Genomic DNA, 17,767 nt, shown 5'->3' with positions numbered 1-17,767 from the left:
GGTGAGACGGGGGGTCTTCTTCCGCTGGTCACCCTGCTCCCTTCGGGGGCAGGACCCGTCTCTTCTTCCGCGAGGAAGAAGACTACGGGGACCAGAGGAAGTGCCGGCTAACACCGGCACTTCCTCACCTGCTGGTAGGGTGGTTAGGCCACGGCCAGCAGGATCCGTCTCGGCCAATCTCGTTCGCGAGAGGTACCGAGTGTACGGTCGCCTAACAGCGACCGTGCAGCCAGGAACCAGACCTCTGAGTCCGCTCAGCGTCAGGTTCACGGCACGGAGCGGAAGACTGGTGAACAGCCGCTCACGCGACTCTCACCAGACCAGCTCTCGCTCTCGTGGCGAGCAGCTGGCTACCCGGGCGGACGTGACGGTCCATGACCGGCCCACGGGCTGAGGCTGGGAAGAGGTCCCCCGTTCGCCGCACCAGCCACGGCTGGTACCAGCGAACTGACGCGCCGTGAGGACACGCACCGGTCTCACCGTGACAGTAGAGCTCGCCGGTCGCTGACCGTCACTCGCACAGAGAGCGATCGGGTACGGCGACCAGCACCAGCTCTTCTGACACACGAGACCGGGGCCGCTGTTCTCGGTCCAGCCGTTCTCCACAGCGAGACGGCTCGACTAGGTCTGCAGCTCGATCGCCACGCGGGTTTGATGATCGCCTGCAGTCTTCCAAGCCCGCTGGTTCTGCCAGCGATGCGAGGAGGGGGAGCGTCAGGTCTGCCTCTCCCATACCTTCAACCATCCTCGGGTTACACCGGGAGGGGCGAGTATGAGGAGTGATCGTGAGGGGTGCGCCCCTCAGGATCCCACCACGTCGTCGTACGTACCAGGCACGCTTTCGAGGACCAGCCCAGGTCGTACGCACAAGTGGTTGGAGGAGACCGAGAGGGGTCTGTCGCTGTTCCTCCCCTTGAGAGGAGGGTCTCGGGAGATGCTCCTGTTTGAGGGACTGGATGGTCCGACTCTGCAGGACGCAGTCACTCCTGAGATCCAGAGGAACTTTGCCGAGGTTATTGCGCTGATTCGTCAGCACAACGACCTCGGGGAAGGATCGCCGCTCCCACCATCCGAGCCCACGTCCCGGCTCGAGTCGTTCTGGGGCCCGAAGAGGGAACCCAGACCGACGGTGGGTTTGCCGCGTTCCGAGCTTGCAGACTCAGTGCTGGACCAGTTGAATCGCTTGTTTCCGGACAAGACGTTCGCTCAGGCTAGCAGGTCGAGCAAGCTGCTTCCACCTCCTCTGCTGCGACAGCGGCGGTTTTACGTGCCATCTGAAGACCCGATGCCGCCCAAACAGGGGTGAACCCGGAGTTAGCCAGGCTGACTCCGGGTGTGTCTCTGCAGCAGCTCCTGTCCGAGAACCTATGGTTCTCGCAGCAAGAGGCACTCGGCCTGGAATCTACCGCCATGGCAGCTTTCCAGGCCGTCTCCTGGCTAGATCTGTGGTCCCTCACAGTATCTAAGGTCGCAGCCAACTCCGGGGGAATTTCTCCTGAAGATGACTCGGCCTTTAGGAGACTTTGCCAGTCTGGAGGAAGAGCCATCTCCTTCCTTGCCCACCAGACGGTGAACCTGTGGGCCAACCTGGTTCTCCGACGAGAAGGGACGCGTCCTTACTCGGGTTTCCAGGCCGCGGCCGGGGCGTGAAGCGGCGTTGGGACTTCGCAACGGACCTTTACGGAGTTCCACGTCTCTCTTTCCAGGAGAGATGGTGGACGCTGCGGTGGACAGACGGCGCACTGACGACAGTGACCGTCTGGTACACCAGGCAGTCTCGAAGGCTTCTGGGCAGCTCGGACTGCGGCCAAGTCTAAGACTTCGGCCAAGTCTAAAAGCTCGGCTAGCGCTTCCTCGGTGGCCAAGACGGTAGCTGCGTCGAAGCCCCGGGGAAAGAAAGCTCTGTCTTCTTCGACTTCTAAAGGGGAGCCGTAACCAGCCCTCCTCCCAGCCCTCCTCCTCCCGTGGAGGCTCTGGGAAGAAGTCGAAGAAAGGGGGGAAACGCTAGGGACGGCGTTCCCCCCTCACCTTCTGCCGGAAGTGGGGGGGGTGCCTGGCCAGCCATTGGGCAACTTGGCAGCGCTACGGCGCGAGACCTGGATTGTAGATGTCCTTCGGACGGATATCTATTACCCTTCGAATCTCGGCCACCCTCACCTCCAACCCGGTCCAACAGCAGTCGTACGTTCCAGGGTCATCGAAGGACGTAGCACTGAGACAGGAGATCAAGACCATGCTGAGCAAGAGAGCTGTAGAAATCGGTCACGGATCAGTCACCGGGCTTTTACAGCCGACTCTTCCTGGTGGAAAAGTCTTACGAGGCTGGCGCCCGGTGATAGATCTCTCTCCCCTGAACCGGTTTGTTCGCCAGACCCGGTTCACGATGGAGACGGCACGCTCAGTGCTCGACTCCATCAGGGAGAACGATTTCATGCTTTCGGTGGACTTGAAGGATGCGTATTTCCAAATACCCATTCATCAGTCCTCCAGAAAGTACCTCCGCTTCATCCTCGACGGGACGGTGTACCAATTCAGGGCACTTTTTGCTTCGGTCTCTCAACCGCCCCACAGGTGTTCACGTCGAGTGTTCACTCTGGTGCTCTGCTTGGGCCCATTCGCACGGGATACGTCTGATGAGGTATCTCGACGATTGGTTAGTCCTGGCGAGCTCCCGCTCGCAGTTGCTACGGACAGGGATCGACCTGCTGAGTTCTGTCGCGATCTGGGGATCATTGTGAACTTCGAAAAGTCCGATCTCGAGCCCACGCAGAGGATGAAGTAACCTGGGTTATGCAGATCGGACACGGTAAGCTAGGTTAGCAGGTCGAGTATTCCCCGCAGACTCGCGGATCAGCAGATTCAGGGAGGCAGCCAACCAGTTCCTGTCTCGGCAGGAGCAGGTAGCTCAGCGGTGGCAAGTCGTGATCGGACACCTGTCGTCACTCGAGAAGTTAGTCCCTCACGGGCGTCTTCACCTGCGGTCTCTTCAGTGGAGGCTAAAGGAGAGTTGGTCGCAGGCGACGGATCCCCCAAGCTTTCCAGTGTCACTGACACCGGAGGTGAGGCAGGATCTAGCCTGGTGGCTGGACGACACGGTAACCTATTAAGAGGGAGTTCCGCCTCTGCGCGACCTCTCCACCCCCCCCCGGACATGCAGACTGTTCTCAGACGCATCGACCGAGGGATGGGGCGCACACCTGGAGGAGTTGCTGACTTCAGGATGTGGGACGAGAACGACAAGCACCTTCACATCAATGTACTGGAACTCAAGGCAGCGTTCCTCGCTCTCCAAGAGTTCCAGGACCGCTTGGTGGGACACTCAGTGGTGTTGATGTGCGACAACACCACGGTAGTGGCCTACGTCAACAAACAGGGGGGCCTAGTGTCTCTCCCGTTTGTAACCAGTTGACTCGGCAGGTGCACGAGTGGGCCGAGCACACTCAATAGAGCTGTCGGCACGCTACTAATTCCAGGGAAGAGGAATGTAGTAGCAGACACGCTCAGCCGTCTGGGATCAGGTGATAGGGACCGAATGGTCTCTACACCAGGACGTGGTGGAAAGGCTCTTCGACCTATGGGGGCGACCAGTCGTGGATTGTTCCACCAGGCACAACAGGAAGCTCCAGGTGTTCTTCTCGGCCGTGCCGGACCCATGGGCAGCTGCAGAGGACGCTCTTCAACACCCGTGGGACAACCTCTTCGCCTATGCCTTTCCCCCGTTCAGCCTGATTCGCAAGGTGATCAGTCGAGCACTGGTCACCCCGAATCTCAGGATGATCCTGGTGGCTCCCAAATGGCCACAGGCCATTTGGTATCCGGACCTGCTGGCTCTTCTCGCAGGAGAACCGGAGAGAGATTCCCCCTTGGCACAACCTTCTCGCCCAGCCACACGTCGAGCGGTACCACCGAGCAGTCCAGTCCCTACGTCTTCACGGGCTGGCTGTTATCCACCATCTCTTGCGAACGAGAGGCTTTTCTCGTAGCGCAGCAACAGAGATGGCTGGAAGCGTCCGTCAGTCCTCTGCAGCTGTGTACCAGGGGAAGTGGGCCGTCTTCTGTGGTTGGTGTCGTAGACGGGGTCTATCTCCTCTCAGAGCCACTCTTCAGCAGGTAGCGGATTTCCTCGTTTTTCTTCGCCGAGAGAAGCTCCTCTCAGTCCCCACAGTCAAAGGATACAGAGCCGCCTTGGCGCTCGTCCTGAAACTGAGGGGATTGGACATCTCGACTCGTTCGAGATCTCCTTGCTCATGAGGAGCTTCGAAAGGTCTTGCCCACCCAGGGAACTCAGGCCCCCTGCGTGGATGTGACTCTCGTCCTTAGGAGTTTGACTCGAACGCCGTTCGAGCCACTCCGAGAGTCGTCAGACAGGGATCTGACCCTCAAGACCCTCTTCTTGCTGGCCCTGGCATCGGCGAAGAGAGTAGGGGAACTTCATGGTCTTTCCTATGATGTACGACACTCCAGGGGATGGGATCTGTGACGCTCGATTTCGTCCCGAACTTCGTTGCGAAGACTCAGAAACCGTCGATCCCTGACGACAGGTTCGAGTCATTCACGATTCCCTCCCTAATGGACTTCACGATAATGATGCGGATGAGATGCTGCTTTGTCCTGTGAGGGCGCTACGACGCTATCTGAAGAGAACTCGACACCTCAGGCCCTGAGTGTCGACGCCTCTTCGTTAGCACCGGGGTAACCAGAAAGAAGTATCCAAGAACACTCTTTCATTCTGGCTGCGTGAGGTCATCAGGAGGGCGTATGAGGCTGATGGTAGTGACGACATCCGTACGTCCCGTCCGAGAGCTCACGAAGTCAGAAGTATTGGCCCCTCGTTGGCGTTTCGTAAGAACTTCTCCGTGGCGCAGGTCCTGAAGGCAGGGGTCTGGTCTAACCAGACGTACCTTTACGTTCCTTCTACCTCGGAGGGGATTGCCCACAGGTCCTTGGATACCTTTTCCTTGGGACCCGTGGTGGCTGCTCAACAAGTTGTGTAGCAAACCCAGACCCTCGCAGCTGAAACAGCATCGAGTCCTGGTGTGACTGTGTGGATGGATGTGTGAATGAGTGAGTGACTGGCTCCCTCTTCCCGTCTTTTCCTCCTCCTCTACCTGTGGGCAGAGGGCCACGGTCGTCACTACGCTGGATGAGGACGAGATGCAGGTGAGCTATATGACAGAGCCCCATCCTATCCCTTTCACTAGGGATAGGAGCAGAATATCCACCACTTCCTCCTACAAGGGGGGGGAAGTGGATGCCTACAAGAATCAAACCCATGACTTTATATTTGCTCCTGTACAGGAACAAGTTCTTACATTGCTGGTACGAAGAGATACGCTTGCCTCTCTCTTAGTACTCGGTCCAGGAGGTCTGACCATTGATCCTGCGGTGCACACCCCGATCAATCGGACAGAGGCTTGGATCCCTCCCTCGCTCTTACGACCAGGGAGGCTTCCAAGGTTGGGCGAACACCAGTCTGTTCACAAAAGACTCAGATTCCACCCACCAAGAAGTGAGTCTTCCTATTGTAAAAGGACCGAAGGTTTGTATGCCGTGTCGGAACAAATGACAATTTGTCCAAAATTGCATTTTTCCTAACTATACAAACCTGAGGTCCTTTTACACATAGCCCCACCTCATGCCACCCCTCACTCTGCAGTTTTTGCTTGGGCCAAAAGCAAAAGTGATTTGTTTACCTCCCAGTCGCGCGCGCGCGCCTGTCGGACAAGCAGTTAACTACCGAACCCCTTGTTCGAAAGCTTACGACCTATCCAGCTGCCGCTAGTACCTTCCTATTGTAAAAGGACCTCAGGTTTGTATAGTTAGGAAAAATGCAATTTTGGACAAATTGTCATTTTGAGCATTGGAATCTCGCATCAGATTCTATGGAGACTAGGCAATGGGTTCTTGCCAGCATAGTATGTCTGGCAAAAGAACTAAAACCCCCTATTCCTGATTCAATGTTTTCAGATTAGAGGTTTCGTTGTGCGGCTGAGGCAGGGTACTTACGTTTTCATCTACAGTAGAATGGTTCAAACGTTTGCCTACAGAGTCTTTGGAATGCGATGACGGCTCGAAATGCTTCCCAGAAGGTGTTCAGAGGGGTACAATAAAGAGCTAGAAATCAGGAGTCCTCCCAATTTCAGCTCGGAGTCTCCTTCGACTTCCAGGCTTCTTCCCTTCCTTCGGACAAGGATAGGGAAGATTCTGCAACGAGAAACCCCTTCAGCAGGTGGTAAGAAGAGATCTCGTGAGCAAGGGAAGTACTCAAGAAGGATCCTCCTCGGAGGAAGACTCTTATCTCTCGTACTGTTAGATATCCTATCGTATACTGGATGTAGCTGACTACATTCACCTCCCCTTGCCGGAGAGGCCAAAGCTCAAAGTGGAAGAATTTCTTCCACCCTTCTCCAGTCTTGCGATTTACTATTGTGGATGTTCAGGACTTTCGGACAATGTAGCGCCAACCAGGAGCCTTATGCCAAAACAGGCGTAAAAAATGCCAGAAGCAGACAGCCCCAAGAACACTGTCATTGTCTGATGAGGAGAAAGACCGGGCCTACAACCTGACACAGATGCGCTAGATGCGAACATATCGGACAGATAAGAGTGTCCGATGTGGACATTGCTCGAAGCTCCGGCAAGTGGGGGGGAGCCAACCAGGCGCGAGGCGCCAGGCAGGCGCGAGGTACCAGCCAGCCGCGAAGCTCCAGGCAGGCACAAAGCGCCAACCTGGCACGAGACGCCAGGCAGGCGCGAGGCGCCAGCCAGGCGCAAGCCAGGCTCTAGGCGCGAATCTCCAGCTAAGGCGCGAGGCGTCAACCAGATGCGAGGCGCCAGTCAAGCGAAAGGTACCAGACAAGCGCTAGGCTCCAACCAAGAGCGAAGCACCAGCCAGGCGCGAGGTTCCTGCCAGGCTTCAGACGGGAGAGATCCATTTCAAGAAAGCCCTGGTCTTCTTTGAAACATGGAGATCTCCTAAGCACTTCATAAGTGACTTGATTCCTTCAAAGAGCTGAGAATTAAAAGCGCAGGAAGTGCGCGCTTTTGCAAATTCTTGTTCTTTACATAATATGTCATATAAGACATATTAGCTGTGTTGTACGGTAGAGGCAACTCTGTGTTGACTTCTCATTACACAAAGGATGTCAAGTTAACTTACGAGAGATCCTTCTCTTTTGGTTTATAAGTTTCTGCGGATACGTTACTGGGATAAGGAGCCGACACTGATCCTTAACTGTGAGTTAAAGTTATTTAACTTAGTGAAATTATTGGGGTTTTTGAAAGGAGTGTGGGGATAACTCTTTTCAATTTGAGCGCGAACCCTCGTGTTAGGATCAGGTGATCGGGATCGGTGTTGCGCTCCTTAGTTATGCCAATAGGCATAGGTGTATTGTCATATAAGTGGATTAGCACCCATTGACAAGTACCTTTTAGGCTCTACCGAGTAAGTGGATAAGACCCCATCGGCAGACCCACGAGAACTCTTGGCCACAGATCACATATCTCGCTAAAGTTTCTTGAGGTGATGCAGACTCCTTGGCAACAGCCATATGAAGTCTACCACCTATCAGATAGGAACCAAGGTTTATTTGTACCTACAACATATATTGTTTACCTGTCTATTCCATGTTAGCTGTCTCTTACCCTCCACCAAAGGGTGTCAATCAGCTATGTATATATCTGACAGGTAAGTTGATTGTATGAAAATGATATTGTTATGATACAATAAAGTTTCATACATACTTACCTGGCAGATATATACATAGCTAAGACTCCGTCGTCCCCGACAGAAATTCAAATTTCGTGGCACACGCTGCAGGTAGGTCAGGTGATCTACCGTCCTGCCCTGGGTGGCAGGATTAGGAACCATTCCCGTTTTCTATCATATTTTCTCTCTTCCACCTGTCTCCTGCGGGGAGGCTGGGTGGGCCATTAATCGTATATATCTGCCAGGTAAGTATGTATGAAACTTTATTGTATCATAACACTATCATTTTCCTTACGTCCGCTTTGTAACTTCCGAAAAAATCATAAATTTTTTCGTCCGATTGTCGTAATGTTTGCACCATTTTAAATTAGCCGTTACATAAAGTTTTATATATGAAAATGTGTGCAATTTCATGTAAATTACAATTAAAAACAACCTATTGTTGTAGCTTTTATCAATTTTGAAATATTTTCATATAAATAATGATAAATAGAAATAATTTGTCCTTTGGTCAACTTTAACTCGACCGAAATGGTCGAAAACTGCAATTGTAAGCTACAACACTTACAGTCTAGTAATATTCAATCAATTACCTTCATTTTGCAACAAACGGGAAGTGTCTAGCACAATATTTTGATTTATGGTGAATTTTTGAAAACAGTTTTTTTTTACGTCCGAGCGTTACGAATTCATGCATCATTTTGTGATAATATTTTCTCTGTGTTGCCTTGATTGTTTTACTTTGTGTTATATACCAAAATGATCACAATTTAGTGTACAATACAACGAAAAAAAATTAACTCGTTAGCTTTAACCGTTTTGCTCACAGCACGATTTGTATAGTACAATTATATATGAAATTTTTTTTTGCGCTGTCACATAAATTTTTTTTTGCGCTGTCACATATCCCAATATTTATATATGATAATGATATTTTTTCATTTCTGATGGTTGCATACTAAACTTCAGGCAATGACAAAAAAAGGGAGCCAAAAATGAACTCTTAATCTTGAAAACTAAGGTGCTGTGATTTTTTGAAAAAAACTTTTTTCCGCTTTGGCGCTCACTCAAGAACGCTGCCGGCATACGGAAGACAATTTTTAAAATACCGCTTCGGTGTTTAAGGGTTAATATTAAGTAGTTAAACCAGACTGAGCGCTAACTTACCTAGGCTGACCCAAAGGACTATGTAAGATCAAGTCAATTTTTAATTGTTCATATACGGAACAAACCTTTGGTCTTAACATTAGGATTTACTAGCGCCAAGCTGGAAACCGGTAGAATTAAAATTACACTTGTGAGATCCAGGGACTATTGGCATCTATACCAGGTCACGGGGCATGTATACCCAGAATGTCCTCGGCGTCCTGTGACCCACCAGATATATTCCTATCGCCTTTTACGATAAGACGTGTTTACTGTCTATCTGATTTAAAGCCGGTTTTCAGTTTGTCCGTTTTTTATCCATTTCATTTTATCATTTTTCTTATTACTTTTTATTTCTCTGAGTGTGATCAGTAAGAGCGTATAAGTGGTATGATGGAAATTTTCGCTTCACCATCGGGATCTGCCGTTTCGAAGAGGAGACAAAGGAAATGCCCCGGAGTCAGTGGCTTTCCATGTTCTAGATTCCTAACTTCGGTGTCGACGGATCCTCATCCAACGTGTAGTAGGTGCAGGGAAAACGTATGTATGATTTGTCAGGGTTGGTCGGTGGAACAGTGGAAAAAGTTCTATGAGAAAGGCCAGTATAAAAGGAAGGAGGTGACACCATCTTTGCATGACCAAACCTTACCGGCTTCTTTTGTATCGGCAATAAATCAGACTGCTCCATATGTTTTGCCACCTGCTTTTGATTTGTCCCATACCCCTTCGGTTTCTCTTAGCGATTCGTTATCGGAAATGTCAGGAGGGGTTTTGGGTAATTTTATGCATAATATGTACACTCCTTTGTTCCCAGCTGGTAGGGGGGGAGCATCGCCATCTTTGTTCCAAGCGCCGGCTCCCGAAGCGCATAGGATGGAAGATACGTGGGCAGTGCTAGGCGTACCAACCTTGGAGGGTTTGCTGGCGCATTATATGGCGTCACGATTCCAGCAGGGTCCGGCAGCACTGAATGTTCCTCATCCCCCTGGCTTACAATTTATGGGAAATAATGCCGCGGCTGTGCCATCAAATTCTATGTTTACAGCGATGCAGAATGTGGGGGGTAGTTTGGCGGCAAACGTGCGGATGCCAGCAGAAGGCGCACAGTCTCTCCCTACAAGATTGGTGACGTCACAGGCTACTGCTTCTCGGCCTAATTCGCTGCACCCGGACTCAAATACGCTTTCTGACTTGGCAGTACACACTGTAATGAAGAAATTACAGGATATAGAGAAGAGAATGGCTAAGAAAGACATAAAGAAAAGGCGTGATTCGTCATCTTCGTCTTCTTCCTCTAGTTCGGCGTCATCGCTAAGTTCGATGACGTCATGGCGAGCGCCAGTCAAGCGTTGGAGGATTCAGGATTTCGTGACTGATCCTCGGGCTAAAAGGAGAAGAGTGAATTCTTCTTCATCTTCAGACCAGGACTGTCGTATCCCAGTCAGTAGGAAAGTCGGGAAGTCAGTGGCTGGTAAGCACAAAGCTAGCGGACAAAGCCGTTTGCAAGAGTCCGTAGAAGCGAGAGAGGCGACAGCCGATGGACTAGCGGCCGACGCGGAGTTGCCAGTACAGATTACAAAGATTACGATACTGCTGGCAAAACCAACTTTTGCAGTGAGAGGTGCAGCAAAGAATAGAATGCAGGTTCCAGTTTCGCCTGTAAGGCCGTTCAAAATACGGACAAAGGATGATAAGGCTCCTATTAAAAGAACAAAGAATAGAGAGTTGGCAACCTCGTCTGATACGTTCGTGGAAGGCATTGTCCGTCTGGATGAAAGATCGAGGCCGAATTCTCTGACGCTCGGAAATGATAGCAATCCTAATAGAGACAAAGTTATTGCAGTTTCAAGGGAGCCTTCATCTTGGAGGTCTAGACGAGATTCTCGCTTTAGATCCGTGAGCAGAGAAAGAGTGAGGCGTTCTCGTTCCCCTGCTGATTATTCGGGATCGAGCCAGCGGCGGCCATCAGAGATCAAAGAGACCGCGGCCATAGGGGGAGGGGGTCGCAAAATTCCCGGCCGTTTGTCAGAGGATAGGGGTGAGATAACATCCCCTGTGGCGGAGAACAGTATGTTAGAGAAAACCAAGAGTTTCTGGCCTCGTATGCGGAGGTGATTGATTTGATTCGTCAATTCACTAACCTTTCGGAGAAGACAGAAACATCTGCCAGTATGCTTCCTCCGGGAATTGACATGGTATTTGGATTGAAAAGGGATACCAAGGTGTCGTATGAATTGCCTTGTTCGAGTCATGTGGACTCTGTTTTACAACACGTAAATGCACGGATTGCAGGAAGAGATAATTCCTTAAGATCTAATAGATCATTTAAATTTATTCCTCCTCCAATGATGAAACAAAGGAAATATTATATGACACCGAAGGTCCCTTTGCTGTCTAGACAAGTGAACCCTAATGTGGAGTGCCCTTCGATGACTTACCAAGAGGCTGCTACGTTAAAAGCAACAGCTTCTTCTGTCTTTCAGACTGCTTCTTGGTTAAATCTTTGGTCAACAGCAGTGGCAAAGATTGCATCCTCAGAAGTGACAAGAAAGGTAGTGGATGAATAATTGTTCATTAGATTACTACAATCAGGTTCCAAAGCGATTGCGTACTTGACAAACTTGAGTGCCAATGTTTGGGCAAATATCCTGTTAATGAGGAGAGATGCAGCGTTGGCTAGACTAAGCCGCACTGTTGATTTGGATTCCCTGTTAGCGATGAGGAATGGGGATATCTTGGAGTCGCAATTGCTGTTGCCAGAGGTCATACTGGAAGAGGCTATAGATAGAAGAAGGATGGACACTAACGATAGATTAGTACAGCAGGCAGTTATAAAAACATCTAACAGTCAAGCTACCTCTATGGAGGTAAGGCAACAGCAAATACCTCGGAAGAAGACAGTGAGACATAACATCCCTAATAGAGCAACAAGACCCTCTTCCCCAAAGAAGTTAGTTCATCAGCCCTTTCACAATAGAAACAACAGAGGAAGGGGGAGTAGGGGAAGAGGGAGAGGCTCAAGAAGATAGGATGGGCGCCTCTCATCACTCGGCCACACCAGTGGGGGGTTGCCTGGCAAATCACTGGAAGGTGTGGCAGGAACTGGGAGCAGAATAGTGGGTGGTGGATGTTCTCAGGGTCGGGTATTTGATTCCGTTTGAGGTAACCCCGCCCCTGACAGAACAGCCATTACCTCACTTCGCTTATGCTCAGGAATCTCAGAAAGCCATTATTCTGCAAGAGGAAGCGAAGAAGATGATGGAAAAAGGGGCCGTGGAACAAGTATCCATTCCGTCAAAAGGCTTCTACAGCAGGATTTTCCTGGTACCCAAAGCCAACGGGGAGTGGAGGACAGTAATAGACCTGTCAACATTGAATCTGTTTATAAGAAAAACCAGTTTCAAAATGGAAACTCCAAAAACGGTTATATGAGCAGTCAGGATCAGGGACTTTATGCTGACAATCAATCTGAAGGACGCATACTTTCAGATACCAGTCCATCAGTCTTCAAGGAAATTTCTCCGCTTCAGTCTTACAGGGAAAGCTTTCGAATTCAAAGTCCTGTGCTTTGGATTGACGTCTTCTCAAGTTTTTACAAGTGTGTTCACTCTCGTGTCGACGTGGGCGCATGCTCAGGGGATCAGGCTAATAAGATATCTAGACGATGGGCTGGTGATAGCGAAGTCCAGAGAGAAATTACGCAGGGACAGGGCGACCCTCCTGCAGTTTTGTCACAGTCTAGGTATTGTGGTAAATCAGGAGAAGTCGCAGTTGGATCCAAGTCAACGTTTGGAGTATCTGGGAATGGTTATAGACACAATAGAAGCCAAAGTATTCCCAACAGACCAGAGAATAGAGAAATGCAAACAAGTGGTGAATGCCTTTCTGGGAAAACAAACACAGCCAGCAAGGCAGTGGCAGGTAGTACTGGGAATCCTAACTTCCCTGGAGAAGCTAGTACCACAAGGAAGGCTACACCTTTGGTCTCTACAATGGAGGATGAAGGAATTTTGGTCACCAATAGTAGATCACGAGCAAATTCCCTTGTCGGCAGAAGTGAAGAAAGACTTGCTGTGGTGGGTGAACGACGACAATCTGACAATGGGTGTCCCCCTTCAACAACCCTCCACAGACCTCTTGCTGTTCTCAGATGCGTCACTATAAGGCTGGGGAGCCCATATGGAGGAGTTGATGGTGTCAGCAAAATGGAGTTGCGAGGACAGAGAGCTCCATATAAACGTGCTGGAGTTAAAAGCAGCATTTCTAGCTCTACAGGAATTCAGGGAGAGAGTGAAGGGACATTCAGTGGTATTTATGTCAGACAACACCACAGTAGTAGCTTATATAAACAAACAAGGAGGCCTAGTTTCTCGGCAGTTACATGTAATGACAGTTCAACTTCATCAGTGGGCTGTAGAGAACCTAGTAGACGTCAGGGCCAGATATATTCCAGGAAACATAGTGGCCGACAAGTTGAGCCGCAGGGATCAGATACTGGGAACGGACTGGTCCTTGCACCAACAGGTAGTGGACAGTATGCTCATGTTATGGGAAAGGCCGATCATAGACCTATTCGCAACCAGGTATAACAAAAAGTTGGAAGTGTATTGTTCGGTAGTCCCAAACGTAGAGGCAGTAGCAGAAGATGCGCTACAACACCCTTGGGACAATCTGGACGTGTACGCATTTCCTCCATTTTGTCTAATCCGTTAGGTTCTGAACAGGGTAATGCAGTCTCAGAACCTCAAAATGACTCTGGTAACTCCATTATGGCTGAAGGCAGAGTGGTTTTCAGACCTGCTGGAATTCTTAATAGACATGCCGAGAGAGTTACCCCATGGAACAACCTACTATGTCAGCCGCACATGGAGAGGTACCACCAGTCGGTGAAGTCCCTATCGCTTCACGGGTGGAGACTGTCAAGTATCTCCTCCGAGCTAGAGGGTTTTCGCAAAAAGCAATAACTCAGATGGCAGGAAATAACAGAAAATCATCTGTGGCAGTATACCAAGGAAAGTGGTCGGCATACTGTGATTGGTGTCGTAGAGGGAACTTGTCTCCACTCGGTACCACTATTCAGCAGTTAGCAGACTTTCTGGTATATCTCAGGACAGAAAGGCATATGTCTGTATCTGCAGTGAAGGGGTACAGGGCTGCTCTAGCCTTAGTCTTACGAATGAAAGGGGTGGACATTTCGTCTTCATGGGAGTTGGCCATGCTGATGAAGAGCTTTGAACAGTCATGTCCACCAAAGGAACTAAAAGCCCCAGATTGGGATCTGACCATGGTACTGAGTAGTCTGTCAAAACCCCCCTACGAACCACTAAGGCAGTGCACAGATAGGAGCCTGACCCTGAAGACAGTCTTCTTATTGGCCCTAGCTTCAACCAAAAGGGTGGGGGAGCTACATGGCCTGTCATATCTCATAAAGCACTCGAGAGGTTGGAGGTCATTGGTATTCGAGTTTGTTCCAGAATTCGTGGCCAAGACTCAAAACCCAGCAATAATGGACGGCAGATTCGACTTTTCCATACCTACCTTGGTAGACTTTGTAGACAATGACAAAGATGAGATGCTTCTGTGCCCCATCAGGGTACTAAGAGAGTACTTAAGAAGGACAAGGCACCTCAGGCCAGGGTGCCGGAGGTTGTTCATAAGTACAGGACGAAACAAGAAGGAAGTTTCCAGGAATACAATATCATTTTGGCTAAGGGAGACGATCAGGAATGCCTACATGACAGAAGACAGGGGGTCAAATAACCAGGAGGGAGCTAGAGCTCATGACATCAGAGGCTTGGGTGCTTCTTTGGCATTTAAGAAGAAAATGTCTGTGGAGAGAATTCTGAAAGCTGGTGTTTGGAAACGCCAAACAACTTTCACCTCATTTTATTTAAAAGACGTTGCCCATTGGTCCTTGGACTCTTTTTCCTTGGGTCCGGTGGTGGCGGCCCAACAAGTGATATAGCTCATCCAGTACCCCTGGCGGGTCAGTTTGTGTCTAGTCTAAGATGAAGGTATGAAAGTAGAGTGAATGGGATGACTGGTCTTTTTTCTTTACTACTTTCTTTCTACTCCTTAAACTACGGGCAGTATGAAGGAGAGTACCGTCATATGCTGGAATGGACTAGATGCAGGTGAGGTGGTCAGCCATACTGTGAAGCTATCTTAGGTTATGGTATACTTTTCAGTAGCAACACACCCCTCTAGATAATAAGGAAGAGAGGGATGAGGGTGGATCCAGATACAAGGGACAAGAGTAGTGTTTGAGAAGGGAAGGTTCTCTGTTCTCCCATAATGTGTAAACCATAGAATGGTATCAGCACCCAGTGAGGGAAACCAATAGATTCACTTATATCTTTGGTTCTAGGTTCATTGTCCATTCTCTTGGAATTCCCCTAATGTATTCAGAAATGGATAAGGTGGCAAACTCCCAGTCAGTTATAGAGACTTACCTCCCTCCAATAAGTAAGTCTATCCTAATGTTAAGAACGAAGGTTTGTTCCGTATATGAACAAATACCAAATTTGTAACTAATTTGTATTTTTCATAACTAACAAATCTGAGGTCTTAACAGGTAAAGGCCCACCTCGAACCACCCCTCTAGCAGTCTAAACTGGGTTAGAAATATAACTGGTGGGTCACAGGACGCCGAGGTCATTCTGGGTATACATGCCCCGTGACCTGGTATAGATGCCAATAGTCCCTGGATCTCACAAGTGTCATTTTAATTCTACCGGTTTCCAGCTTGGCGCTAGTAAATCCTAATGTTAAGACCTCAGGTTTGTTAGTTATGAAAAATACAAATTAGTTACAAATTTGGTACTTTTATTTCATGAAAAATTAAACCTATATTTTCCTTTATCTTTACCTTACTTATGGTGATCTATTTAGATAAATTATCTTTTCCTTTGATATCTATAATTTTATTTATGCCTGATTTCTTTTTCTAAGATTATTTGTGGGAAGTTTACACATTACTGTTTTTCCTTTCTGTGGTAAATTGTTTCCATCCACTTGTGCAGACCTGTGAAATGCCAAATAATTGTGACCCAATATGATTACTGTATGTTTTCAGTATGGAAACAAATGGGTATAAGCATGGGTCAATGGCAAGTGTTTAGATGATATTTACAAGACAGGGTTAGTTCATTCTTGTAGCTTACTTTGTCTACTCAGGTGTAAAAAAAAAAAGGCGCCAGTGTTTGTGCACTGTAGATATTAGTATGTGGTGCACCATGAGGGAATGTGTGGTGAGTGCAGCTGGATGTAGGAACAGCAGCCAAAGATAAAATCACAGGGTAAGATGATGGCCACAGTGAGAATTTTAAATTACCTATTGTTGAAAATTTCTGTACTTTTTTTTATTATTATTTTCTTACCATGGGTATCAGTGAATATTGTATTCTTACTATGGTTATCAGGGAATAGTATTTTCTTACCATGGATATCAATGAAAAATATTTTCTCACAATCGGTATCAAGGAATAATATTTTATCACAGTGGGTATCAGGGAACATTCTTTTCTTACCATGCATATCAGGGAATGTTATAATCTTACTGTGGGTATCAGGGATTATTATTTTCTTACCATGGGTATAATTGAATATTATTTTCTCACCTTAGATATCAGGGACAACTAAGCGTCAAGAAGTCTTCAATATTTATCGAGGTTTCAGAAACCTAACTTGGAAAAATTGTGTTGCTTTTGGAAAAATTCTGTTGCTTATGCTGTATGCTTTTAGGTAGATCCATAGGTTGTTTCTCTCTAAGGAACTTCAAAATCAGTGTACTGTATTTTGAAATGGTTTACTTAATACATTTTATTCATTCTGAGGCCTTACATGTGAGTGGTGGGAAAATAAGTCTTTTTATCTGAAGGTCATTGTTCAGTATGATGTCCCACCTAGGTCAGGTTCTTTCCTCTTGCTATAGAATCTTGGCCATCACCTAAGAAAACTGCCATGGTACGTACTGTAATGTGACCGTTCGTATTTGAAGATGAGGGAAGCACAGTACACACACTTGATCTTTAATGAATCTCTGTAATAGAAAAGATCTGTGGATGTAAGATCTGAGGAATGATTAGGCCAAGCTATCTGTGCCCCTTGACCAGTTTATTGTAGGTGGGACTTTTGCCGTAAGTAACAAAAGTCACATCAGAAAAAGAGAGTAAAAATAAGAGTCAATTAAATCAAAACCATGTAGAGTAGACTTAAAATATGACGCATAAAAAACTTTTAATGTCAAGTTTTTAAATTTAATTTATTCAAGTGAATGTGTATCCCACTCCAAAAGTGTAATACTCTTTCAGAAATACCATTTAATCTAAATATTTAACAAATTTTAATCCATCTGTTGCCATATCAAGCTTTAAATGTTAGCCATATTAAGCTTTAAATGTTATAGTGTATTAATTGTGTGCATGAAGGAACAGTTTAGAAAAGGTGATGTTAAAGGAACATAAGTAGATTTAAGCAGTTGCAACTTAATCAGCATTATTTAGTTCATTCATGGAATGTTACATATAATCTATAAGTTACTCATTCATTTTGCTTTCAAGAAAGAGGTAAAGTGCATACTGTATTATTCTTCTCGAAAGATGTGTGTGATGTAAATGCTGTAAATTCAAGGATAGTAATGCTTTTTCTAGAGTTTTGTTTATAAAGTTTTGATTGTAGTACGTATATGTAGTCAGTATATTTTGAAGCATAATGCCATGTTCATTTGCTTTCAGTTGATGAAGTACTTTCAACGGATATGGATGAATCCATGAGCTATGAGGACCGGGAGAAGTCTTTGTTAGACCTGCTAGACAAAGCCAACGTGATAAGACACCCTGTTGCGCGTATCAAACGTGTGAAAGCCATCAGGTGAGGACATATTATTCATCACTGTTCTTACCACTACTGATA

At 47.8% G+C, this 17,767-nt stretch overlaps 1 protein-coding gene across 8 annotated transcripts in view; it reads left to right on the top strand.

The window, feature by feature from the left end:
• The window catches only part of LOC135197995 (bromodomain-containing protein 1-like), a 221,667-nt gene that overhangs the window by 160,944 nt on the left and 42,956 nt on the right, over positions 1 to 17,767 (top strand). For all 8 annotated transcript variants that reach the window (XM_064225328.1, XM_064225327.1, XM_064225326.1 and 5 more), the window contains one exon: positions 17,590 to 17,725. In XM_064225328.1, coding sequence (XP_064081398.1) covers positions 17,590 to 17,725 — 136 coding nt within the window. The remainder of the gene's footprint in view (positions 1 to 17,589; positions 17,726 to 17,767) is intronic.

This window comes from Macrobrachium nipponense, chromosome 21 (genome assembly GCF_015104395.2).
Source record: "Macrobrachium nipponense isolate FS-2020 chromosome 21, ASM1510439v2, whole genome shotgun sequence".
NCBI classification, from domain to species: Eukaryota; Metazoa; Arthropoda; class Malacostraca; order Decapoda; family Palaemonidae; genus Macrobrachium; species Macrobrachium nipponense.
Note: the sequence above shows the minus strand (reverse complement) of the source record. Positions and strands in the feature narration are given on the sequence as shown.